Consider the following 19,354-nt stretch of genomic DNA (forward strand, 5'->3'; position numbering starts at 1 on the left):
AAAGAGTTCAGTCTGGCATGAGAACTTTGTTATTAGCATAAGGAATGTCACCTCTTCTCTCAGCAGCAGTGACCAGTTTTGTCCCCTAACCATCTGCCTGTTTTGCTTATGTTTGCGTCGGCTGCGTGTTTGTGTGCGTGCGCAGTTGCATGTGTGTATTTGTATCTTGGTTGTGTACGTGTTTGTGTGTAGGGCTCTCCTCCCACTCCGACTTAATATTCAATGCTTGTTGTTGCATTGATTATCTGTGTTCACCCTCGGCTGCCTCCTACGTCTCCACTCCGTGTCCTTGGCTCCATGCACCTTCTGGACTGGAAAAAAGAGCTTAGAATAACTGAGTAAAATAAGTAACACCTTCACACTGATTAGAAGATTGTAATTTAACTTTCTGATAAATCATTGTCTGAATTTTGTAAGTTGCTGTTTGTGTGTGTGTGTTTATTTATACTATACTTTTTGTTTTCCGCACAGTTACAATTTCATTTGTCTTTTTAAGCACTGATTGAATTTCCAATCGAAAACCAGGAAGCTATAAAAGTAAACAAACATAATATATTCTGTGTTCTTTTGCCTTGTGTTCTGCAAAAGCAGGAATGTCAAAAGAAATTGGTTGCCCCCAGCAACACACGGACATTTAGCGGTTAGTTGTTAAAATGGTAAATATATTGGCGTATTGGTTAGTCATTGCAGCGGAGAACCTCCGCAGCCTTACGGTTATGAGTCAAGTTCAGCAAATTTTGTTTAAACACACAGAATTTATTTTAAGTTCCAGGTTAAGCCCTGCCAAGGTTTTAGATGCATTTCCATTCTTTATCGTGAAGAATTAAAAAATATATTTATGAGCCTATAAAGGTTCCCCCAGTTGTTCTATTGATTTTAGCTGAACTATGTTTAAAGGTTTTCAAGGTATCAACCTAAAAGTCAAATCTTGGACAATTATATGAAATGAATACAGGATTTTTGTTAATAGTAATGATAAGAAGAGAAAGAAGATCAAATCAATTCACAAAGACACAACTTTTTGTTTTCTTTCTGTCTCTGTGTTGCAGTCTGTTATGATATACTCACAACTTCAGAAACTTTTGAACTTGGGAGGAGTAAACTTACTGTTAATTTGAAAATATGGATGCTGACTCTCTTTAGGTCATTTTACAATATTCATAAATTTGTTTACATCAGTTGATTTTTTATTTCTATATGGAATTCCTTCGTACTTGAAACTCTTTCTCAATCCTGTTGCTCTACTTGCAAGTAGCACAAAAGGAGCTTTTGTGTTCTCCATGTGCTTTGAGGAGAAAACCCGACCCCTTGTGGTCATAGTGTGTAACTAGTCTCCAAGAGCTTTGTGAACTAAGATGTCTAAATGAATCTAGCGAATGGTTATTTGTTCCTATCATGTCTCACTTTTGGCTTCTCATGTGTCTTTGTGTCTTACATCGTCTCTCTCTGCTGCAGCCTGGGAATAACAGAAGAAACAAGGTCTGTCTTCATATACCGTCCCATACTTTACATATGTGTGTTTTCACATGTTGTGCAGATTTGCTCATGTATAATTGGTATGTTTATTTAATTATTGAATAAATGGGAACTTTGTCTTTTATAGCAGCTTCCTTTAACAGTTCAGGAGCTTCAGGAGGAGCTGAGGGCTCATAGAGAGATGAACAGTCGCTCCCAGCAGCACCGTCAGCAGGGGAACTCCTATCGAGAGCTCCATATGGACCAGGACCTCAGAGGGGGACTCAGCCCTGGCCACAGTCCCAGACAAAGCCCCAGCAACCTGCAGAGTCCTGGACCAAAGAGCAGCCCTAGAGCCAGCCCATCCAACACCTACAATCCAAGGCAACAGGAAGCTGACATCATCATTCACAGCCCTGGATACGGCTGTAACACTGCAGTAGCCGCACAAAGAATCAGCCCAGCTGACACCCTTCAGCGTGGGCTGAGGAGCAGCCCAAATCAGCCTCTCTACAGTCCTAGCCAAGGTCCCGGGATTGTACCCAGCTCTGGTTCTCTTCACCCTTGTAGTCCCTGTCAGGTGCCTGGGTGTGACGGCTTTTCCTCACCTCCTCCCCTGGTTCCATCAGAGGAGAACTTCTTCCAACTGCAGTCAGAGCACGAGCGGCAGGCCAAGGAGCTATCCCTGCTGAGGAAGACCATGGAAGAGATGGAGATGAGAATTGATTCTCAGAAGCAGACGCTGGGCGCCCGGGACGAGAGCATCCAGAGACTGTTAGAGATGCTTCAAGGCCAAAGCCAAGGTCAAGGTCAGGGACACTGGGGACGGGGACAGCGGACAGGCATAATAACCATGGCAGCACAGGAGGCTGAAGCCCAGCTGGAGAACGTGCATTTGAGAGAGGTACACTTTTTCCTGCTGATATTTATATACATCTGAACCATTCATCTGCACTGTCAGAGCAACTTTAAGAGAAGGCTGAGCATTATGCACTAATCAAGAAAACACACTTTAGTGTAGAATTCTCGCAGGTTGAATCACGGCACTCGGTTGAATTTCCTGAATTACCTTTTGATTTAACAGTCACTGAGTCAAATATCCCTCATTACCAAATAAAAATCCTTGGCAAGTTAAGCCACTGTATGATCATATGCATGTCATAAAACATTAACACAGCATGTCATTTTCAACACCAAAACATTGTCTGTTCTATAGGGTTTTAAAAACATTTTCACTTCAAAGCTGATGCTAAACTATTTGTGTTGCTAATGTTAATTGATGAGATTACATACTGGACTTAGGTGTGCATGCATGCCTAATCTGTATACATTTGTGTCAGTTTCTATGTATTAAGCAAAATGTGGGAGCAGGAATCAGCTCAGCAGGTCTTATCAATGGGCCAGATTAACGTACGGCGAGCTCTAAGCCTGCGTTGAGCCATGCAGTTTTATAATCTGTGTGTATGTGTGTCCTCCTGAGTATACTCATATGGTAGCTGAACAAACACCAGTTTCTGTGCTGTTTGCAGCATTTGATATCCATGTTTAATTCTCCAGCCCATGACTTGTTATGCCTTCAAATAAATACTTAACTAGATAAATCAAAATTGAGTTTAGCCTATGGAAAAACAAACACCTCTTCAGGTGCTCATCTCTATTGCCCGTTGTTTCTTTTCACAATTAGAGTTTTATTATGTAGCAGCCCTGCAGCCAGTGCTGGTGTAGCACAGGTGTATCGGTATTCTCTGCCATTAGGGGCAATACTAGGCTGCTCTGTGCTCCTCACTACTGCCTTATCTATTTTTAACTCCTAAATCTTCTTAGCCTTTAATTTCTCTACCTCTGTGTGTGTGTGTGTGTTTTATGTCGGTGCATGCTACCGATATTGTTTGTATCATTATGTTCTTGTTTTTCTGTCTTTGTTTGTCTGCCTCTCTGCATCCGCTGTGCAAACTCAAAAACAAAATTGTGTGTGTGTGCGCGTGTGTGTGTTTGTGTGTCTGTGAATGAGCATGCGTACACATCTGGAGCCAATCGGCTTAGTGTTTTCAAGTGAGAACACTCCCTCTCTGGGTGGCTGATGGGATATCCGCCCATTTGGTCACTGTGGTGATTTTGTTTAAGGGGAATGTGGGTGTTTCAGTCCATGCTAATGCAACCACTGCTGTGTATGTTTGGGTTGGTGTGTGTGTGTAATGTGTGGGACCTAACCATGCTGTGTGTGTAAGAGGTGAGTACCTGCTCACACACACTGCGTGCCGTGCTATTTTTAAGTACTTGATAGCTTAACATATGCTAGGAGGAGGAGGGGACATGTGTCAGGGAGAGAGGGGGAGAGGGAGTTCAGATTTTAGAAAGTAGAAAAACATGCTGTGTTTGTCTGAATATTAATGTATGATTAATGAGTGAAAACAGCCTGACCTCCCTGATTGAATAGAGAAGTGATTGTTCTCTCAGTGTCCCCCCAAGTTTCCCAGCTTCTGGTCTCAATATATGTATATATATATATATATATATATATATATATATATATATATATATATATATATATATATATATATATATATATATATATATATGTATATATATATATATATATATGTATATATATATATATGTATATATATATATATATATATATATATGTATATATATATATATGTATATATATATACATATATATATATGTATATATATATACATATATATATATGATGTCTTTGAAATGTTTCTTCCCTTTTTTGCCTTCAAGAAAATAATTTGGGAAGAAAAGTGGAAACCTTTTCCTGTTGTTTAGTGTCGCTATTATTGACTCATTAAGATCTCCATCTAAACATGTTAGGAACTTGTAATCACTGCATTTACAAAATACTTTGATCTGTTTGTGTAAAACAAAATTAATTGATTGGTACAGTATCATCAAGCCTAGTTTGCGGACACAAGGGATACAGTCAAACTTATAGATAAATCTCTCTCTCTCTCCTCGTATTATTTGGTCAAGTGTGCAAACGTCTTTGTCAAATATAAAATAATTTAAAATGCAGCAAAACATACATAATGCTAAAAAACATTCAATAAATAGGCCCCCTTCTGTATATTCTTTCTGATCAGACTAAAGGCCTTTAAAATCACTGTGTATTGCACATTTTGATAGTGAATTGGTGTGAATGGCTGCATTAAGGATACCTGAGTTTGAAATAATATTTTTAACAATGAATGTTACACATCCGGTGGGTAAAATCGCTAAGACAGACTTGTGCCTCCTTTTTTTCTGTTTTGCGGGATCTTCTGCTGCGTGCCGCCTCTCTTTTATCCACATCTTTGGAAAACGCCAAGAAGCCAACCTCTGTTTTACAGCACTGTGCAGCATATATCCCAAAGCAGGTTTTAACTTGTAATTCATCCAGTGGAGGTTAGGTTATGCATAATGTGCTTATGTAGCTCTCTAGCAAGACAGACGCTTCAGTGCATGACCACCACAGGGAATTTAAATGTGCATGCTTAGATATGTTTGATTACTATTTTGTTATATAGATGTGATTTTGTGTTGCTCAAATAAACATACATTTCCAGAAAAAAACCAAAACAAACTTCATGTGGATGACAGCGCGCGTCACTTTTATTATTATTGAACATTTGTAGTTTTACAGATGCATTCGTTTACTCCCTCACTATCATGGCGCTGCCTTTTGAACAGGATGTGGTTTCTCTTAGTTCCAAAACAAATGTAAAATTTCGTTTTGGCAGACTGGAGGACAGTTTTCAGTCTCCAGTTACTTCCCGAGCCTGTGTAGAGATTTCTATTACATACTGCCAGTCAGCAACATTTTGTGGTTTGCCTCTTAAAAAAACCTTAATCAGATAATCAGATTATCGTAGTCTTTTAATGATGTAACACCAAGTTCCTTTGCAGTTTTAGGTTGAGAAACATTCTTCAGTAAATAAACACTCAGCCTGGATGTTCTTTGTAGATCCAAACATGTTACCGACCTGTTGCCATTTAACTAAATGTGAAATTTTCCACCACATATTTGTTGTCTGTAACATGTCACAACTTTCTCAATGATCGCCTGCTCCAGCTTTGATCTTTTTTGTAACCATGTTGCTGCCATCATGTTTCTCTTCTTTCAGCTGCTCCCTTTAAGGTCCTCACAGTTTCAACATTTGTCTAATATGTCTTTAAACTGTTTTTCAGTGTAGCTCGTTCATCACCACTGCCTTAAACATTTGTTAAGTAGTTTAATGCATTTGTCACTTTGTGGCTGGTGATGAATTAAAATGCTTAGAGGTTGGTTTATCCAAGCAGTAGCCTACTTCCTGTGAAGGCATCTTGTAATTTTTGCTTTACGTTGCAAAGGCGAGTCTGTGACGGTAGCTCAGCTGTTGCCTCTATCTGGGACCACTGCTGTTAGCTTTTTGATTAGCTCCACAGGAAACTAGCCCGACTTCCTTTCATTACCGCACCCATTACTCCTCATCTAAATCTAAATCTCAGCTTGTTTACTTTAAACTGAGATCATAAACGCCCCTTTTTTCAGTTTGCCTCTCATTTTCATTTACTTATTTTTTGCTGGAATGAAGTGGCCATCTTAACTCTGTGTTTTATCGAAGGAAAGCTGAAGACATACATCAAAGTGTGTTTGTATGATGAAAATCAGAGGACTGACGGATGTTTCTCCGCATACCGTCCAGGACAGACGACGGCCATATGTTAAATCACTTGAACCAGCTGTTTGTGCTTATGTGTGGATTTGCAGTGTGTACGGATGGAGAGCTCACTCCATCACTCCTTCACCTGCTGATGTATGTTGTCAGGGGGATTGTGTGCACAGGGGTGTTCTCTCACTTGTGCTTCCTGTTCAACTTTGTCACTGATCCGAATACCTTAATTGCACAAATCCAGCATAGAAACACTGGCACATGTTTCTCAGCCTATTCATAGCACTCATAGACTGATCTGGACTAAACTGATTTGGAAGCCACACATTTTAGTCACTTTTAAAAAGTGTTAGTGGACCACCTGAACTTTTGCAGTACCAGCAAGGTCCACAGAGTGGCAGTGTTCTATCAGAGTTTGACCACTGCAGCGATTACAATCACAAACTGAGCCAAAGTTGTGTGTGATGGGACCACATACACACACACAGAGACACACACACGCTGAGAGGCATAAATCTGGGCCTAATTGACTCTCCCCAGCCGTCAGGTCCCTGCAGACCCAATAATAACAGCCTCACCACTGGTCTGTTCCTGCCCAGACCTGACCTGCTGCCAAATGTGTCCAAACACACACACATTCACACTTTCACAATGAGTTTTTTACTTGGAGATGGCATGTATTCTTTATACGTAACATACTACAGATGCCGTACGGTCAGCCGGGGCTCTAAAGTTCGGCCCCCTATTGTATCTCGCTCGGTGTGATCGTTTAAGGCTGCGCACTGCTCTGTTGCTGAGAAATAAGAGTCCCTGTTGTTCTGCTTTTACATACCATGACTGGCTTCAGAGCTTCTGCTGCTTTTTTGGCATGCCTTTATCTCTTTAGCTTTCCAATGCCAGCATGTTGGAATGAAGTGGAAATTCGTGTCAGCAAATCTTTTTTCTTTAATCTTTTTCCCGCTTTTCCTTTCTGCTTACTTTCTCATGCCACCAAGCTCAGCAGCAAAATATTGATGTCTATCCTGCCTCTCTGTCTGGATATGTTTGTCTATGCACTATTTCTTTTGTTCATCCCAGTGTGTTTTGTTTTTTGAGAAGCCAAACTTTCAGCCTTTGCTATAGAAACCCATCTCAGCTACCATCAGAAGACTACTGCAAATAACATCAGCAAAAAACTCACATGCATACACGTATACCAATTTTCCCTTTTCCTCACCAAAACATGGGCACCACCTACTTGCCATGCTCTGCTAATTTCCCAGAATGTCCGAGTGGAAAAGTTTATCAGGACAAGATTACACCCCTCAAAGCTTCTCCTCACCTTACAATCTCCAACTATTTCCCAACAAAAGTCTTTGATGTCCGCAGTTTTTCCATTTATCTTTTCAAACTTTTAATCCACCGAGCCGATAGGCAGACACATTTGTGGCAAGCAACTGTTTCCTTTTGTTTTTGACTTTTTTTCTCACTGATGGTGAGGGGATAGGAATGTGATTAGTGAACATACATATATGTGTGTGTGTCTCTATCAGTGCATGTTCCAGTGTGTGTACGCTGTACATGACACCATTGCCTTGAGGCTAGAATTGAACCTTTTGACCGTATCCTTCACTCAGGATGCCGGCACTTATTGCTATAGTGTTACGTTTGATCCTATTCATTCCATATGCTCAGTCCCTCGGACACATGTGGAGCAGAGAGGACGGTCTTTGATGACGTTCTCTCTTGCAGGGCTTCGTTTCCCCACTGAGAGACACAACAGTTTGCAGAACTGTTGCTGATAACAAGTTCATAGACACACTTTCTCAGAGGAACCAAAGAAAGTGTACAGGCAGTCAAAAAGACAGACATGCGCATTGTGACAAATCAGTCACTTTAATAAGGACTTGAACTGTGGTGGCAGTGGGAATGCTAGTCTGTGGGAGGCATGCTCTGACAGCAGTAATCCCTCCTTATCCACAACTGACACGGACAAGTGGATAAGGTCCTTGTCTGCTGTCATTTCCACTCACTGGCAGAACTGACAACCTGTTGCTTATTTATGATTGTTATGCTTCATGGCATGATGAGCTGTTTCAGTGCATTCAGTCTTCTCAGTTTCAAGCTTTGGTGTGTACATTTATGCATGAACAGTGATGCAAAGTTATAACAAAATAAAACACTTTAATGTTTTAAGCATTTTCTTTCCTGTTAATGTAATATTAGAGGTAACTCACATAAAGCTTTTTGTGGTTAGATTATTAGTAATACATGTGTGGATTCACTCTATAGATCATCTTTGTCATTCATTAGTTTACTGTAGCGGCTTCCAGTCCTGCACAAACATCTTATACATTGAATTCTCTATAAAGACGACAGTGGTGCTCTGTGGTTCCTTAAAATCAAATGTTTGTGGGGGATTGAAAGCACAGTATCACAGAGGTGCCCCTTTAAGCAAGGGCCACTCCCTCATTACCAAAACTGATCCTCTCCGTGCTCTGGTCAAGCCGCTTGGTGGCGAGAAGATCAGACTGTGGTTGTGCTGGGCGGTCGTGTTGTAAACATGTTTGACTCTGTGGGTGCAAAACTGCATTTCTTAAAAACAACACTGCTCACAGCAATGTCCTTGTGAAGTAGTGTTTCAATGAATTTAGGCAGGCATGTCTTTGTATGGCCTCTTTGTTAGACACATGTACCTGCACAGAAATGAAATGTTAAACTCGTGGATGCTCGGGTAGTGGCGAGGCAATTTAAAGCTAAGCTTCAGTGATGATTTGGTAGAGAAGTGTGGGGCCATTTTTTAACAGTAACTTTAATGTGTAGGAATGTGTGTGTGTCTGTTAGCTTGTGTGCTTTTTGTGTAGGCATAGCTGTAGGTCAGAGCTACCATTAATTATTGATATAAAAAGCTTAGCGCATGTGCTGGCAGAAAGTGTTGCTAAGCAAGAGCTTTAGCATGCCAGAGACATCTGCGAGAGAGAACCAGAGAACAAGTGAGAGATAAGAAATCGAAAGATTCAGGCTGAAAGCAGGATAGAGGCAGATTCAAATGACCTAAAGCTAAGTGTGTCAGGTACCTGCGAGCAAACTGAGACAGAAAAAGAAGACAGAAGAAGAGAGGGCAGAGAAAACAGACACCTGCTGCTGGAGATGGAAAAAGGGAGAGCTTCAGATCGGGCACCAGCTGACCATAGATGAACTTTGTTTTGTTTTGCAAAATTCGAGACAGAGTAGTGGATAATGTAATGTTACATAACAAAAGATGATATAAGGACAATGTAGGAGAGATAAAACTGGTGACACTGATCGGTGTGCCTTTTGAAGTAGCTCTGACGCTGTGGCTCTTAGAAAGTGTTAAAGATGATGAGCCGTCAGGCTTATTTTTACCGGGTCCCTCCCCAGGAGCTTCATCGCCGAAACCAGCTCCAGGCCGATCCGGCCAAAACCAGGGCTCTGCAGACTGTCATTGATATGAAGGTAGGACTAAGAGTTACTCTCACAGCAAGAGCTGTTTTAAGTAATAATGTGCTGGATGAGGAGTGTGTGTACTGGTGCAATAGATTTATCTGAAATTCATATATGTCTGAGTTTTTGGCCGTTTATCATAAATATGAAACAGGTTTTTTTAAATCCAGCTAATGTCACCATTTTATTTCAGCAGTGTTATTTGCTCTTGCATTTGTATGTTCAAAACATGCATAACATCATTTTAAGTACACCTGGAATGCGCGTAACAGCAGAGATCTCTCTATATAGCAACGATGAACAATCTGGAGAACTTTATGTTATAGTTACCTTGCATCTGCATGGCAGCCATGCCCAAGTAAAGTCCATTATTGGCACATGCGGAGTTGAGCACTTATTCAATTTGTTTCAAATGTCACATATGGAAGCTTTCACTCTCATCGCAGCCCTTTGAAGTTGTCAGTGCTGTGAAAAAATGCAGTTGCCTCCACATGTGTCCATGCGCACACCCACGCACACACATTTATTGTTCATTCAGCAAACACTTGCTTTAAAAGTGGATCCTTTACAGCAAAACCACAGTTATTTTTCACACATACTCTGTGATTTGTCTGCCTATTAACAGACTGCACATGTGCTAGCTCACGGTGCCTCGCGGTGTTTTTAAGGCGAGAAAGGGTCTAAATTAAATCTGACTGAATTCATTAGAAACGGGCAGACAAACACAGTTGCCAGGAGGCTTTGACGTATTGTAGGGGAGAGTAAGAACAAAAGAAAGTCATCTCTAGCGTTGTTAGTAATGCGTGATTGCTTTGTTAACTACCCTGTGTTGCTGTTGCTGTAATCAGCGGCGACATGTAGTGTCCACAAATTTGTTTCAGTGTCCGTGTTGCTTCGTCTAAGTGTTGGATGTGTCCACTTTGTAATTACAGACGACCAACCCCCCTTTTTGCTTTGATCCTGATGTTATCTGGCAGGTACAGTACTGAGTCGACACCTTTTGGTCTTGCTGTGAGCTCAACGCTCATACAGTATTTCTGTTTCTAGCTTTCAATACCATGAATTCAGTTGAAATGCAACTTGGATGTCCCATAAAACTTTATGTCAGTGGTTTTAAGATCCAGCTTTTATGTAGTTCTAATGAATGTTTTATATGCTAAAATATGCATTTTGCTTCCTCCCCCTCTGTTGTGCAGGAGAAACAGATCAAAATCAGACATTTTTATAGACGTGTTTGTCTCTATGGTTTCATGTGTGTGAACTGGATGCGGCAGGAGGACTTCCATCACTGTCTGAATGCCTTACCTTGACTTTTTCTGGGTACATGTTGAAAGTTTGCATCCTTGCATAGACTCTTTCTGTGCGTGTGTGTTTTGTATATGCATATGCTTTATGCATTTCTTCTTGGTCTTTTGTGTGCACTTTTATGCAGCACCATGTGCTAGGCAAGGCTGATGTCATAGGATGTAATAGAGGTCAGATGCTTACATGTTGCCTATGGTTTCTGCTGATGGCAACATGCAATCTGCTTCCACTTATTAAATTACCTTTCTCTTCTTTTCCAAGGTTTTGCATTTAATGTATGTTTGAAACTATGCAACTAAACAACCTCAGGACCTGTCCATGACAGACCCTTTTATTCCCTCATAGACTCTGCAGATGAATAATATCTTGGCTGTACACCAATGTCTGCCAAAATATTTCCCCTTCTTTTCCAGACATTTTACTCAGACATAGGACTGTACATTACATTTATATATAGGAGGATTTGTGTAAATGCACTGACTTGGTTTATATGAAATCTCTGTGTGATTTAGATTAATATGTTGACTCAAACATACTAGAAATATGTTTACACAGACAGATGCTGGTAGAGAGATATGTCAACCAAGTGATATTCTATCAATCACATTTTTAATGTATCTGTAGAGCGCTAACTGTCTACTAATGCACGCGCTAGGTAATCTATCTTTTAGCCCCACAGCTTAATATTCTTGGCCAGGTCTTTGCTGACTGTTTGCCTGCCTACTGTTGCTGGTGCAGGACACCAAGATCTCTTCCCTGGAGAGGAACATCAGAGACTTAGAGGATGAAGTCCAGATGCTAAAGACCAGCGGCCTGCTGCACTCTGATGAGAGGCAGGATGAGCTCAAGCAGGTGGAGGTCTACAAGAGCCATTCTAAATTCATGAAGACTAAGGTAGAATATCTTTGCATGCCACCTGAGATGACTCCACGCCGCGTGATCCGGGACGTGCATGTTTGTCTCAAAGTATAAATAGCCAGAAGGCCAGAAACTGTTGCATGTTGCCATTGCTTGTTTATGGGGAAACAAGATGAATGTGGAAAAATCTTAACTGGCAAACTGCATGAATCTGTATTTTGTATTGTGTGTTTTAGCTGCATTCGCACTAAGCCTCTCATGTTGCATGGGTGCCAAGAACTCCTACATGTGTATGTATTTCTTATTTGATATTTAAAGCCAGGTTGTGAGTAGTGAAAAGCAGTACTTGCTTATTTGCCCTGGACTTCAGTGTGATTACTAAGCGTTATACAACCCTCCTGTCAGGAACGATCAGTTAACAGTGCGCTGTGTCAGTTTCCTGACTAAGAATCTTTTATCCCAGGCCGTATACTGGTTTATTCATCAACGCACAAATGTGTCTAAAGCCGCACAGATGACATGCACATATATGAAGGTGCACACACGCATACTGTATGCATCCAAACCCTGTTAAAAATGTAGTTTCAGGTTTCACTGAGTATCAAGACAAGTGCTCATGACGGTTGAGGCCCATGAGTTGCGCTCCATTTGGTTCATTAATGGTGCTCATTGTAGGGCTCATTTGTCATTGCATCGGGGAAGTTCCTGATGCAATCATAAAAGAGATGTTTTTATGAATGGGGCCCTGACAGATGAATGTGAGCTTACAACGGCAGAGGAACAGAGGAAAGAGCTCTCTCTTCACCCATACCGACCCGGGGTGATATACATCACAGCGATGGCCCCCGGCTCGTTCTCCCGTGGCTCGTCTTTCTTCGTACAGTCACAGAGAAACACAGCAAGTCGCCACGCACATGGATATGCACAGATTCATTCTACATGCTGGTAGTGTTTAGGGTCCGGGTCTTTCAGCGGTGTTGGTGACTGGTGTTGAGGTGGGACTGCGATAAGAGAAACCAGAGAGGGCGGCATCGCTGTCCTCTCTGGTTTCTCCTCTGGACTTTGATCTGCTCAAACACTGCAAAAATGGCTTTGGAGAATACGAACACGTGTTAGTGTACGCGAGAGCTGGAGCAGGTAAATTTGCTTACGCTTTCGCAAGCCAAGGCTGTGTGGTTGAGGAGTGCAGTGTGTGAAGGAGAGTGGCTGGGCACACAGCTTGTGCTGCATTTTAGTGGCTTGCTGTTTTCTTGTCTTTGTAGGAGCAGGCCTTGTCACCATGTGTGTCTTCCATCAGACCAGCTCCCACCTTCCTCCCCACCCAACAGCCTTGGATCACAGAACAAGCAGAAGTACCCCTCTCATTAGTCTCTCTCCTCTCTCATTATTTCTTCATAGCCTAATAGTCTTTGAAATATCTGCTCCTTATTTTCATTATAATGCCTTTTTATCATTAGTGCACTGACTTCTCATTTCCTGACTTGTTTTTCTTAGTGTTCAGTCACCGCGGTGATCTCTCTTATTGTATAGCCTCATATTTCGATCTCCTTTCCCCTGCGTTTCATCTCAGTGCTGGATTTCTGCAGCTCATATGCTGTCTCTGTGACTGAAGGTCTATCAGCCAGACCCTGAGCCAGTCAGAATCCCCCTTTTATGAAGTGAACCTTGCTCATGCAATTTGAGAAATCTCTCTTCAAATCAGCTTTGTGCATTTTTGGCAGCAGTAGACAGATGACAGTATTCTCTACATAGCAAGCCTCAGCACAGAAACCACTCTGTGTTAGAGCATTTTATTTCCTTTGTGGTTTTCTGTTATGTTCTATATGGGTTTCCTTAAAACAAATCTGTTTCCGTCTCTCTGTGAATGTTTGTCTTTGGGCTGGGGTGTGTGCACACAGTAGGTCTGGGACTCCTCCAAGTGAGGATTGATAATATAGGGCTGATGATGATGCCAGGACATCATCGCTCCACAAAATATGTCACAACTGACGTGTTTATATTGCAATAAATGGATAACAAAACATTCCGTTTTTCCTAATTGAGTCACAGTATCAGAGACGTTTCAGATTTCCTTTTTTTATTAATCAGTGACACAGTTATAAAGGATGTAATTTTGTATGTATTACTCACTTCTATTTTAAAGAGCGGCTTAAGACTGCTGTTGCCTTTAAAATAGTGTATTCGATATGCTTGTTCTGGAGGTCAGACTCAGTTTGCAGTGACACTAGTGCACCTCAGGCAACTTGAATATTATGAAAAAGTTATTTTTTGTGGTTTAATTAAAAAAAGGCACATGTTCATATATTCTGTAGTCAATACACGTGTAGTGAAAGATATCAGGTCATTGTTTTTGTCTCAATCTGTTGGTTTCTAAGTCATGAAAATTAGAAATCCCCAAAGCATTTCCTGACAACAATTAAAGAAATCAGTTCCAAAATTCCATCTCCTGCAGTGTTGGTTCATTTAGCGCCAACACTGCAATCATTTGCTACAAATTGCTGCGTCAGAGCAACAACAACAACAACCTTTATTTATAGAGCACATTAAAAGCCTTAGGCATACCAAAGTGCTTTACAAAAAAACAATAAAATAATACAGTTAAGAGCATTAATATCAATATAATAAGAACAGCAGACAATGTTCACAGTAAAAAGCCACTGATAAAATGGACTGCAGCACATAGATTATAGCAGACCCAGTGCCGCATGATAGAGAACACCAAGAATGAAGGAGTAGTAAAAAGTTAATGCAATAGGTCGCAGTTAAGTGGCATGGAGGCAAAAAGCTTGTGGCACTGCTAAGGTTTTATTGAAGACCAGGCTGCTGTGATGGAAGCCTTCATCGTGTCCATATTTTGGGGTTGGCTTCTGGCCGATGAAGCACAATAATAACATGAAACACAAAATTAACTTTCATCTGAAAGTAGCAGTCCAGTGTAGTTCATTCAGCAGTCCAGTTCTAGTTCACCTCAATCCAGGTAAGACACTTCAGTTCAGGAGTGCTTTGATATTAGAAATGTGACAGCAGCCTCAGTCCACTCCAAGTTCTTGAGTTGACATTTTCTGATTTCTCTTTGCTTGTGTCCTTTTTCTTACCATGCATTTACCTTCCAGTCAAATTTCCATTATTACGCTATCGCTACCCTCTCTACTTTTAAGGCTAAGCGTAAACCTTTCCTAGCCTGCCTTTCAGCAATGATCTTCGGTGGTTTACCCTCTTTGTGGAGAGCATAGGTCATCAGGCCTCTGGACAGCACTCAAGTCACCAGCCTTCCCCTTGATTGTGGTTGTGGGAACTGAACTAGGCTAAGAAACACATGAGATTTATACTCTTTGAATTCAATCAAACTCCAAATTCTAACAATTTTGAAATGCTGGATTTATGATTTTCAGTTTCTGTGAGCTAAAAAAGGCTTATGTGAAAAGCTGATCTGTTTAAATTAAACTACAAAAAATAAACTTTTCATGATATTCAGATTCTTTTATATGCACTAGTCTGACATTGGTGTATCTGTATCATTGGTGCATCATTGGTTTAAATGAAAAGTCATATTTTTGAATGCATGTCTTATCTACAAATATATATCAAGTATATCTCACTGATGACCCTTATTTGTGTGTTTGTGTGTGTGTTTGCGTGATTGTCAGATAGAGCAGCTGAAGCAGGAGCTGAATAGGAAGGAGTCTGAGATGCAGGCGCTGCAGACCAAACTAGAAACACTGACCAATCAGAACTCGGACTGCAAGCAGCACATCGAAGTGCTAAAAGAGTCGCTCAGTGCCAAGGAGCAGCGCGCCAATACTCTCCAGACAGAGGTCAGTGTGTGCACATTCACACATGGAGAAAAACAAAATCCAAAGACATACAAACACACACCAATGAAGCCACAAACATGCAAACACTGACATTGCACTAAACCACTTTCCAGCTTCTTGGAAAATAATTTCAAAGATACACACATCACGAGATGGACACTCTGTAGATCACTGCAGTAATAAAGACTGGAAGAAACACCATTCTGACCACTGTGCATGCATCTATTGGTGCATACAATAGTAACTTTGCATGGTCTTTGTTAGGATAGAAACTGTATGTGTGCAAAAAATCCTGCTTTTTTCTGTTTTGTGTTTCTTTCTCCTTCTGTTTCTCTAACGGCCGCTGAGGTGGGTGGAAAAAATGTCCATGCGTGTGGTTCCCTTAGTCCACCAGTGGGTTTGTGCGTGTGGGCGGGTCAGTTAGAGGGCTGAAGAAAGCTGGCAGCTTTTTCTTGGTCATGTTTGAAGTTCTAAACTCTGTGGCTCTAATGATTTTATCACTGCTGTTAGAGATGGAGGTGGGTTGTATTTAGTGAGATATAGGTGTGTGTGTGTGTGTGTGTGGAGGAGGTGGGGATTGGTGAGCATTTAGCATTTTTCTACATAACTCTCTAGACTTGGAAGTGATACTTTAGATCTCTTTGTGTTCGGCAGTTGAGAGTGGCCTGCTAACTATGTCCACTCATCATTACAGGAAGCAATTTGGGCCAAAATTAGGCCTAATTGTCCATACATGTGCAAGGAATTTTGGCCCTTGTAGTTAGTTGAATACATCATACGAAAAGGAATTGGTTTTCAGTGGGTGGTTTTTGTAAGTGTGCATTTTTTTTCTTTCTTTTCTTTTTTGTTCTACTGAAAATGCATGTTTAAAAAAGTGTATGCGTGTACAAGTCATGGGTGTGAGGAGAACAGGGCCTGACCAAGCAATATTAGCTTCTCACAAATCGCTATTAAGTGCCCAATACTGCCAAAATATATTCAAAATGAAAACAACATATGAATTTTAATTGAAAATATGGTCATTTAAAGACCTACAAAGTGACAAACGCTAAATGAAACACAAACTGAAGAAGCAGGGGATGCGTGGCTCAGGAACACATGGGTCTGATTGGGAAAGGCGACTCACGTGGGACCAGGGCATAGGTGGAAACAGTTAAGGTGGGGAAGTCAAAAATAAACATAAAACAGGAGGTAACCAAGAAACGTATATCTAACACTGAAGGCGGAAATAAAAACACAAACGAGCACCACAAAACCAACAAATATGACAAGAACCATGCCAGCTGCAGTCTAAATCCACCAAAATAACAGGGGTTCTGCAGCCCATGGTTCATGGATGCTTTGGCTTTGTTTGCATTTTGGACAGATCTTTTTTACTGCCGCAGACCGGTGTCAGTGTACTTTTTGTTTTTTATTTGCTTCACAACCAGCTTTGCTTTTGAATAGTCATTGATCCAACTTCAGTGGGAAAAGCTGATAGTACAGTAGAAATAATTACATCTGCTTATGCAATACTCACGCAGAACTGAAGATGCACGACAAGGAAAGATCACCTCAAATGCTTCTGACATAGATTGCATCACTGTACCAACATCAGCAGCCGGGCTAAGTGGTCACACAAATCTGGTTATCAGCTCGTTAAGTTAACCAGGGTTCCTTTTATTTGAAAGGGGCGGTGATGGCAGCAGAGCATAGACAGGAAGATAAAACTATATGAAGGCGTTAAACTCACAATAAAGCCTGAAAACAACACAGCTGTGTGAGTATGTGTGTGAGAGGAAAAGTACTGTACAGTAGTGCATGCGTGAGCACTTTAGCCACTTTGGTCAGTACGACTGGAAAAAAGCCTGCTATATTAATAAAGTTCAGCCTATTTGAAGCCAGGAAAGAAATCCGACAGAAATGTAGACTGTGTAAGTTAACAGACTTATTGCCTTCATAGCTTTGACATTAAGACACGGGAGAATCTGATGGAATACAACTGAGTATTTCATTAAATTAATATGATATGTGGGCGAGACAGTTTTATTTTTTATTCTTTAAGCTGCAGGTGGTGTTTAGTGGTCTGAGAGCAATTAGTGAATGAACACAAAAACAGAATTCAGACCTAGGCTGACCTAGGATGACTTATTAAGGCTTTTAGAACAACAAAGTAGTTGTAAAGTTGTTTGCAGCGCACAGGGAAAAAAGTCAGGGAATGAAATTAAAATGATTTCTTACTGGGAAAATGCAAAGACTTAGACACTATTAAAAAACTTTAGTCCCATCCACTGTCTGTGCACAGAGGTGCAGGACTGATGATGCAGTGTTTTCATACCTGCTGATGTCTAATCTGTCTGCTCTGGGGCAGATTAGGGCACAAGTTACCATGGCGATATACCCTGGTAAGAAGTGCAAGAGACCCTGAAGTGTCCTGGATGAGAGGGGATCTCATAGTACGGGCCTCTGGGCTGCATCAGATCCTGACTGCCATAAACACACAGTCACACACACAGACACACACAAAAACACTTACACTGTCAGGACTGATTGCTTGACTCTCATCTCCGGTTTCAAGTAATTTTTCCTGCTATTGAAGTGGCATCTTCCCCTGCTTGGGAATGGCTTAGGTTTCCTGGACTAAGTGGGCAAACCAGAGGATGAGTAAAGATATTTAGAGCTCTTTAGTGGGCCGGCGTGGCCGTGCATTCCTCTGCTGCCTGTCAATCATTTGGCCAGAGATGGCAGCCATTCCCACAAGATCCCCCCACTCACCTCATTCCTTCCATTTTCAGCAGTTTTCTTTCAAGCTTTCTTTCAGCCACCTATTTTCTTTTGTCTCACACACAACTTCTGGCACATCACACGCTCATATACAAGAGTGTGTGCATGCATGTGTGCCAGGTGGGTCTCATCATGAATGACACTGATTGGTACAGTTGTACATTCCCCCAAGAGAAAGACTGGTTTCTGAGACATGAGGAGAAGCTTCACCTCACAGATTTGTCTCTAGAAGCAGATGGGAATGGCCCCTGAACAGAGGCGGCCCTGTGAGCAGCAGAATGAGAAAATGGAAGCGCATTTTATTTGTCAATCAAAGTTAAGGACAGCGTCGTAATGGATGTGATTGAATCTGTCTCCAGATAACTGGAAAATGTGGAAAATAGTGTGTGTACGCTTTTGTGCGAGCATTCTGGGCCTGCCTGTGTCTGTGGAAACTTTAATACAGTAGATGTGTGTCTTTCCTGCCTTGATCAGGACAATGCGGGGCTGAAATGATACTCTACCAGATCAGGTAACCTATCAGAGACCTTCCTGCATATTTAACCAGCCAGCAACAGAGCACAAGGCCAAAGCCCCAGCTGCCATGGGCTTTCTTGGACTAGGTTTAGATCTCTGTCAGAAGATTGTTTTGAATGTTATGAACATTTGTTTAAAAGAGGCCAGATCGGGCTGTTTTAAGACGCATGGGATTGTTAGTTTGATTTAACTGTCACATATCTGTTAGATGGATGAACCTGCCCTTCAGTTGTGCTGTCAGTTTTCTCTGATAGGATTCGACATTCCAAAACAAAATAATGATCCTTAAAATACAGGTTTTATTGACTCTAAGCTCGGCTGTGTTAAGCAAAGCAAAAAATGAAAGCAGAATTAAATCATGTCAAAATAATAAAATTGACAGAAATAAAGTGCATAATAAATTTCATTCCTGATGGGGAAAGCTAGTTTGCAAAAACATTTGGCTTAAAAAAGTCATTTCTTTCCCCCCATCAAACCTAAATCCAACCAAAACACAACGCTCGACTCTTCGATGGTTGTCACTGCAAAGTCTGCAGACC

General features: G+C 41.1%; 1 protein-coding gene across 1 annotated transcript in view; it reads left to right on the top strand.

Moving 5' to 3' along the window:
* LOC120743932 (ERC protein 2-like) overlaps positions 1-19,354 on the top strand; it is a 152,791-nt gene that overhangs the window by 5,289 nt on the left and 128,148 nt on the right. The window contains exons 3-8 of the mRNA XM_040047959.1: positions 1,456-1,479; positions 1,604-2,359; positions 9,496-9,570; positions 11,602-11,757; positions 12,984-13,073; positions 15,369-15,536. Of these exons, the coding sequence (XP_039903893.1) occupies positions 1,456-1,479; positions 1,604-2,359; positions 9,496-9,570; positions 11,602-11,757; positions 12,984-13,073; positions 15,369-15,536 (1,269 nt within the window). The remainder of the gene's footprint in view (positions 1-1,455; positions 1,480-1,603; positions 2,360-9,495; positions 9,571-11,601; positions 11,758-12,983; positions 13,074-15,368; positions 15,537-19,354) is intronic.

The sequence above is a fragment of the Simochromis diagramma genome, unplaced genomic scaffold (genome assembly GCF_900408965.1).
Source record: "Simochromis diagramma unplaced genomic scaffold, fSimDia1.1 OVJJ01000387.1, whole genome shotgun sequence".
Lineage (NCBI taxonomy): Eukaryota > Metazoa > Chordata > Actinopteri > Cichliformes > Cichlidae > Simochromis > Simochromis diagramma.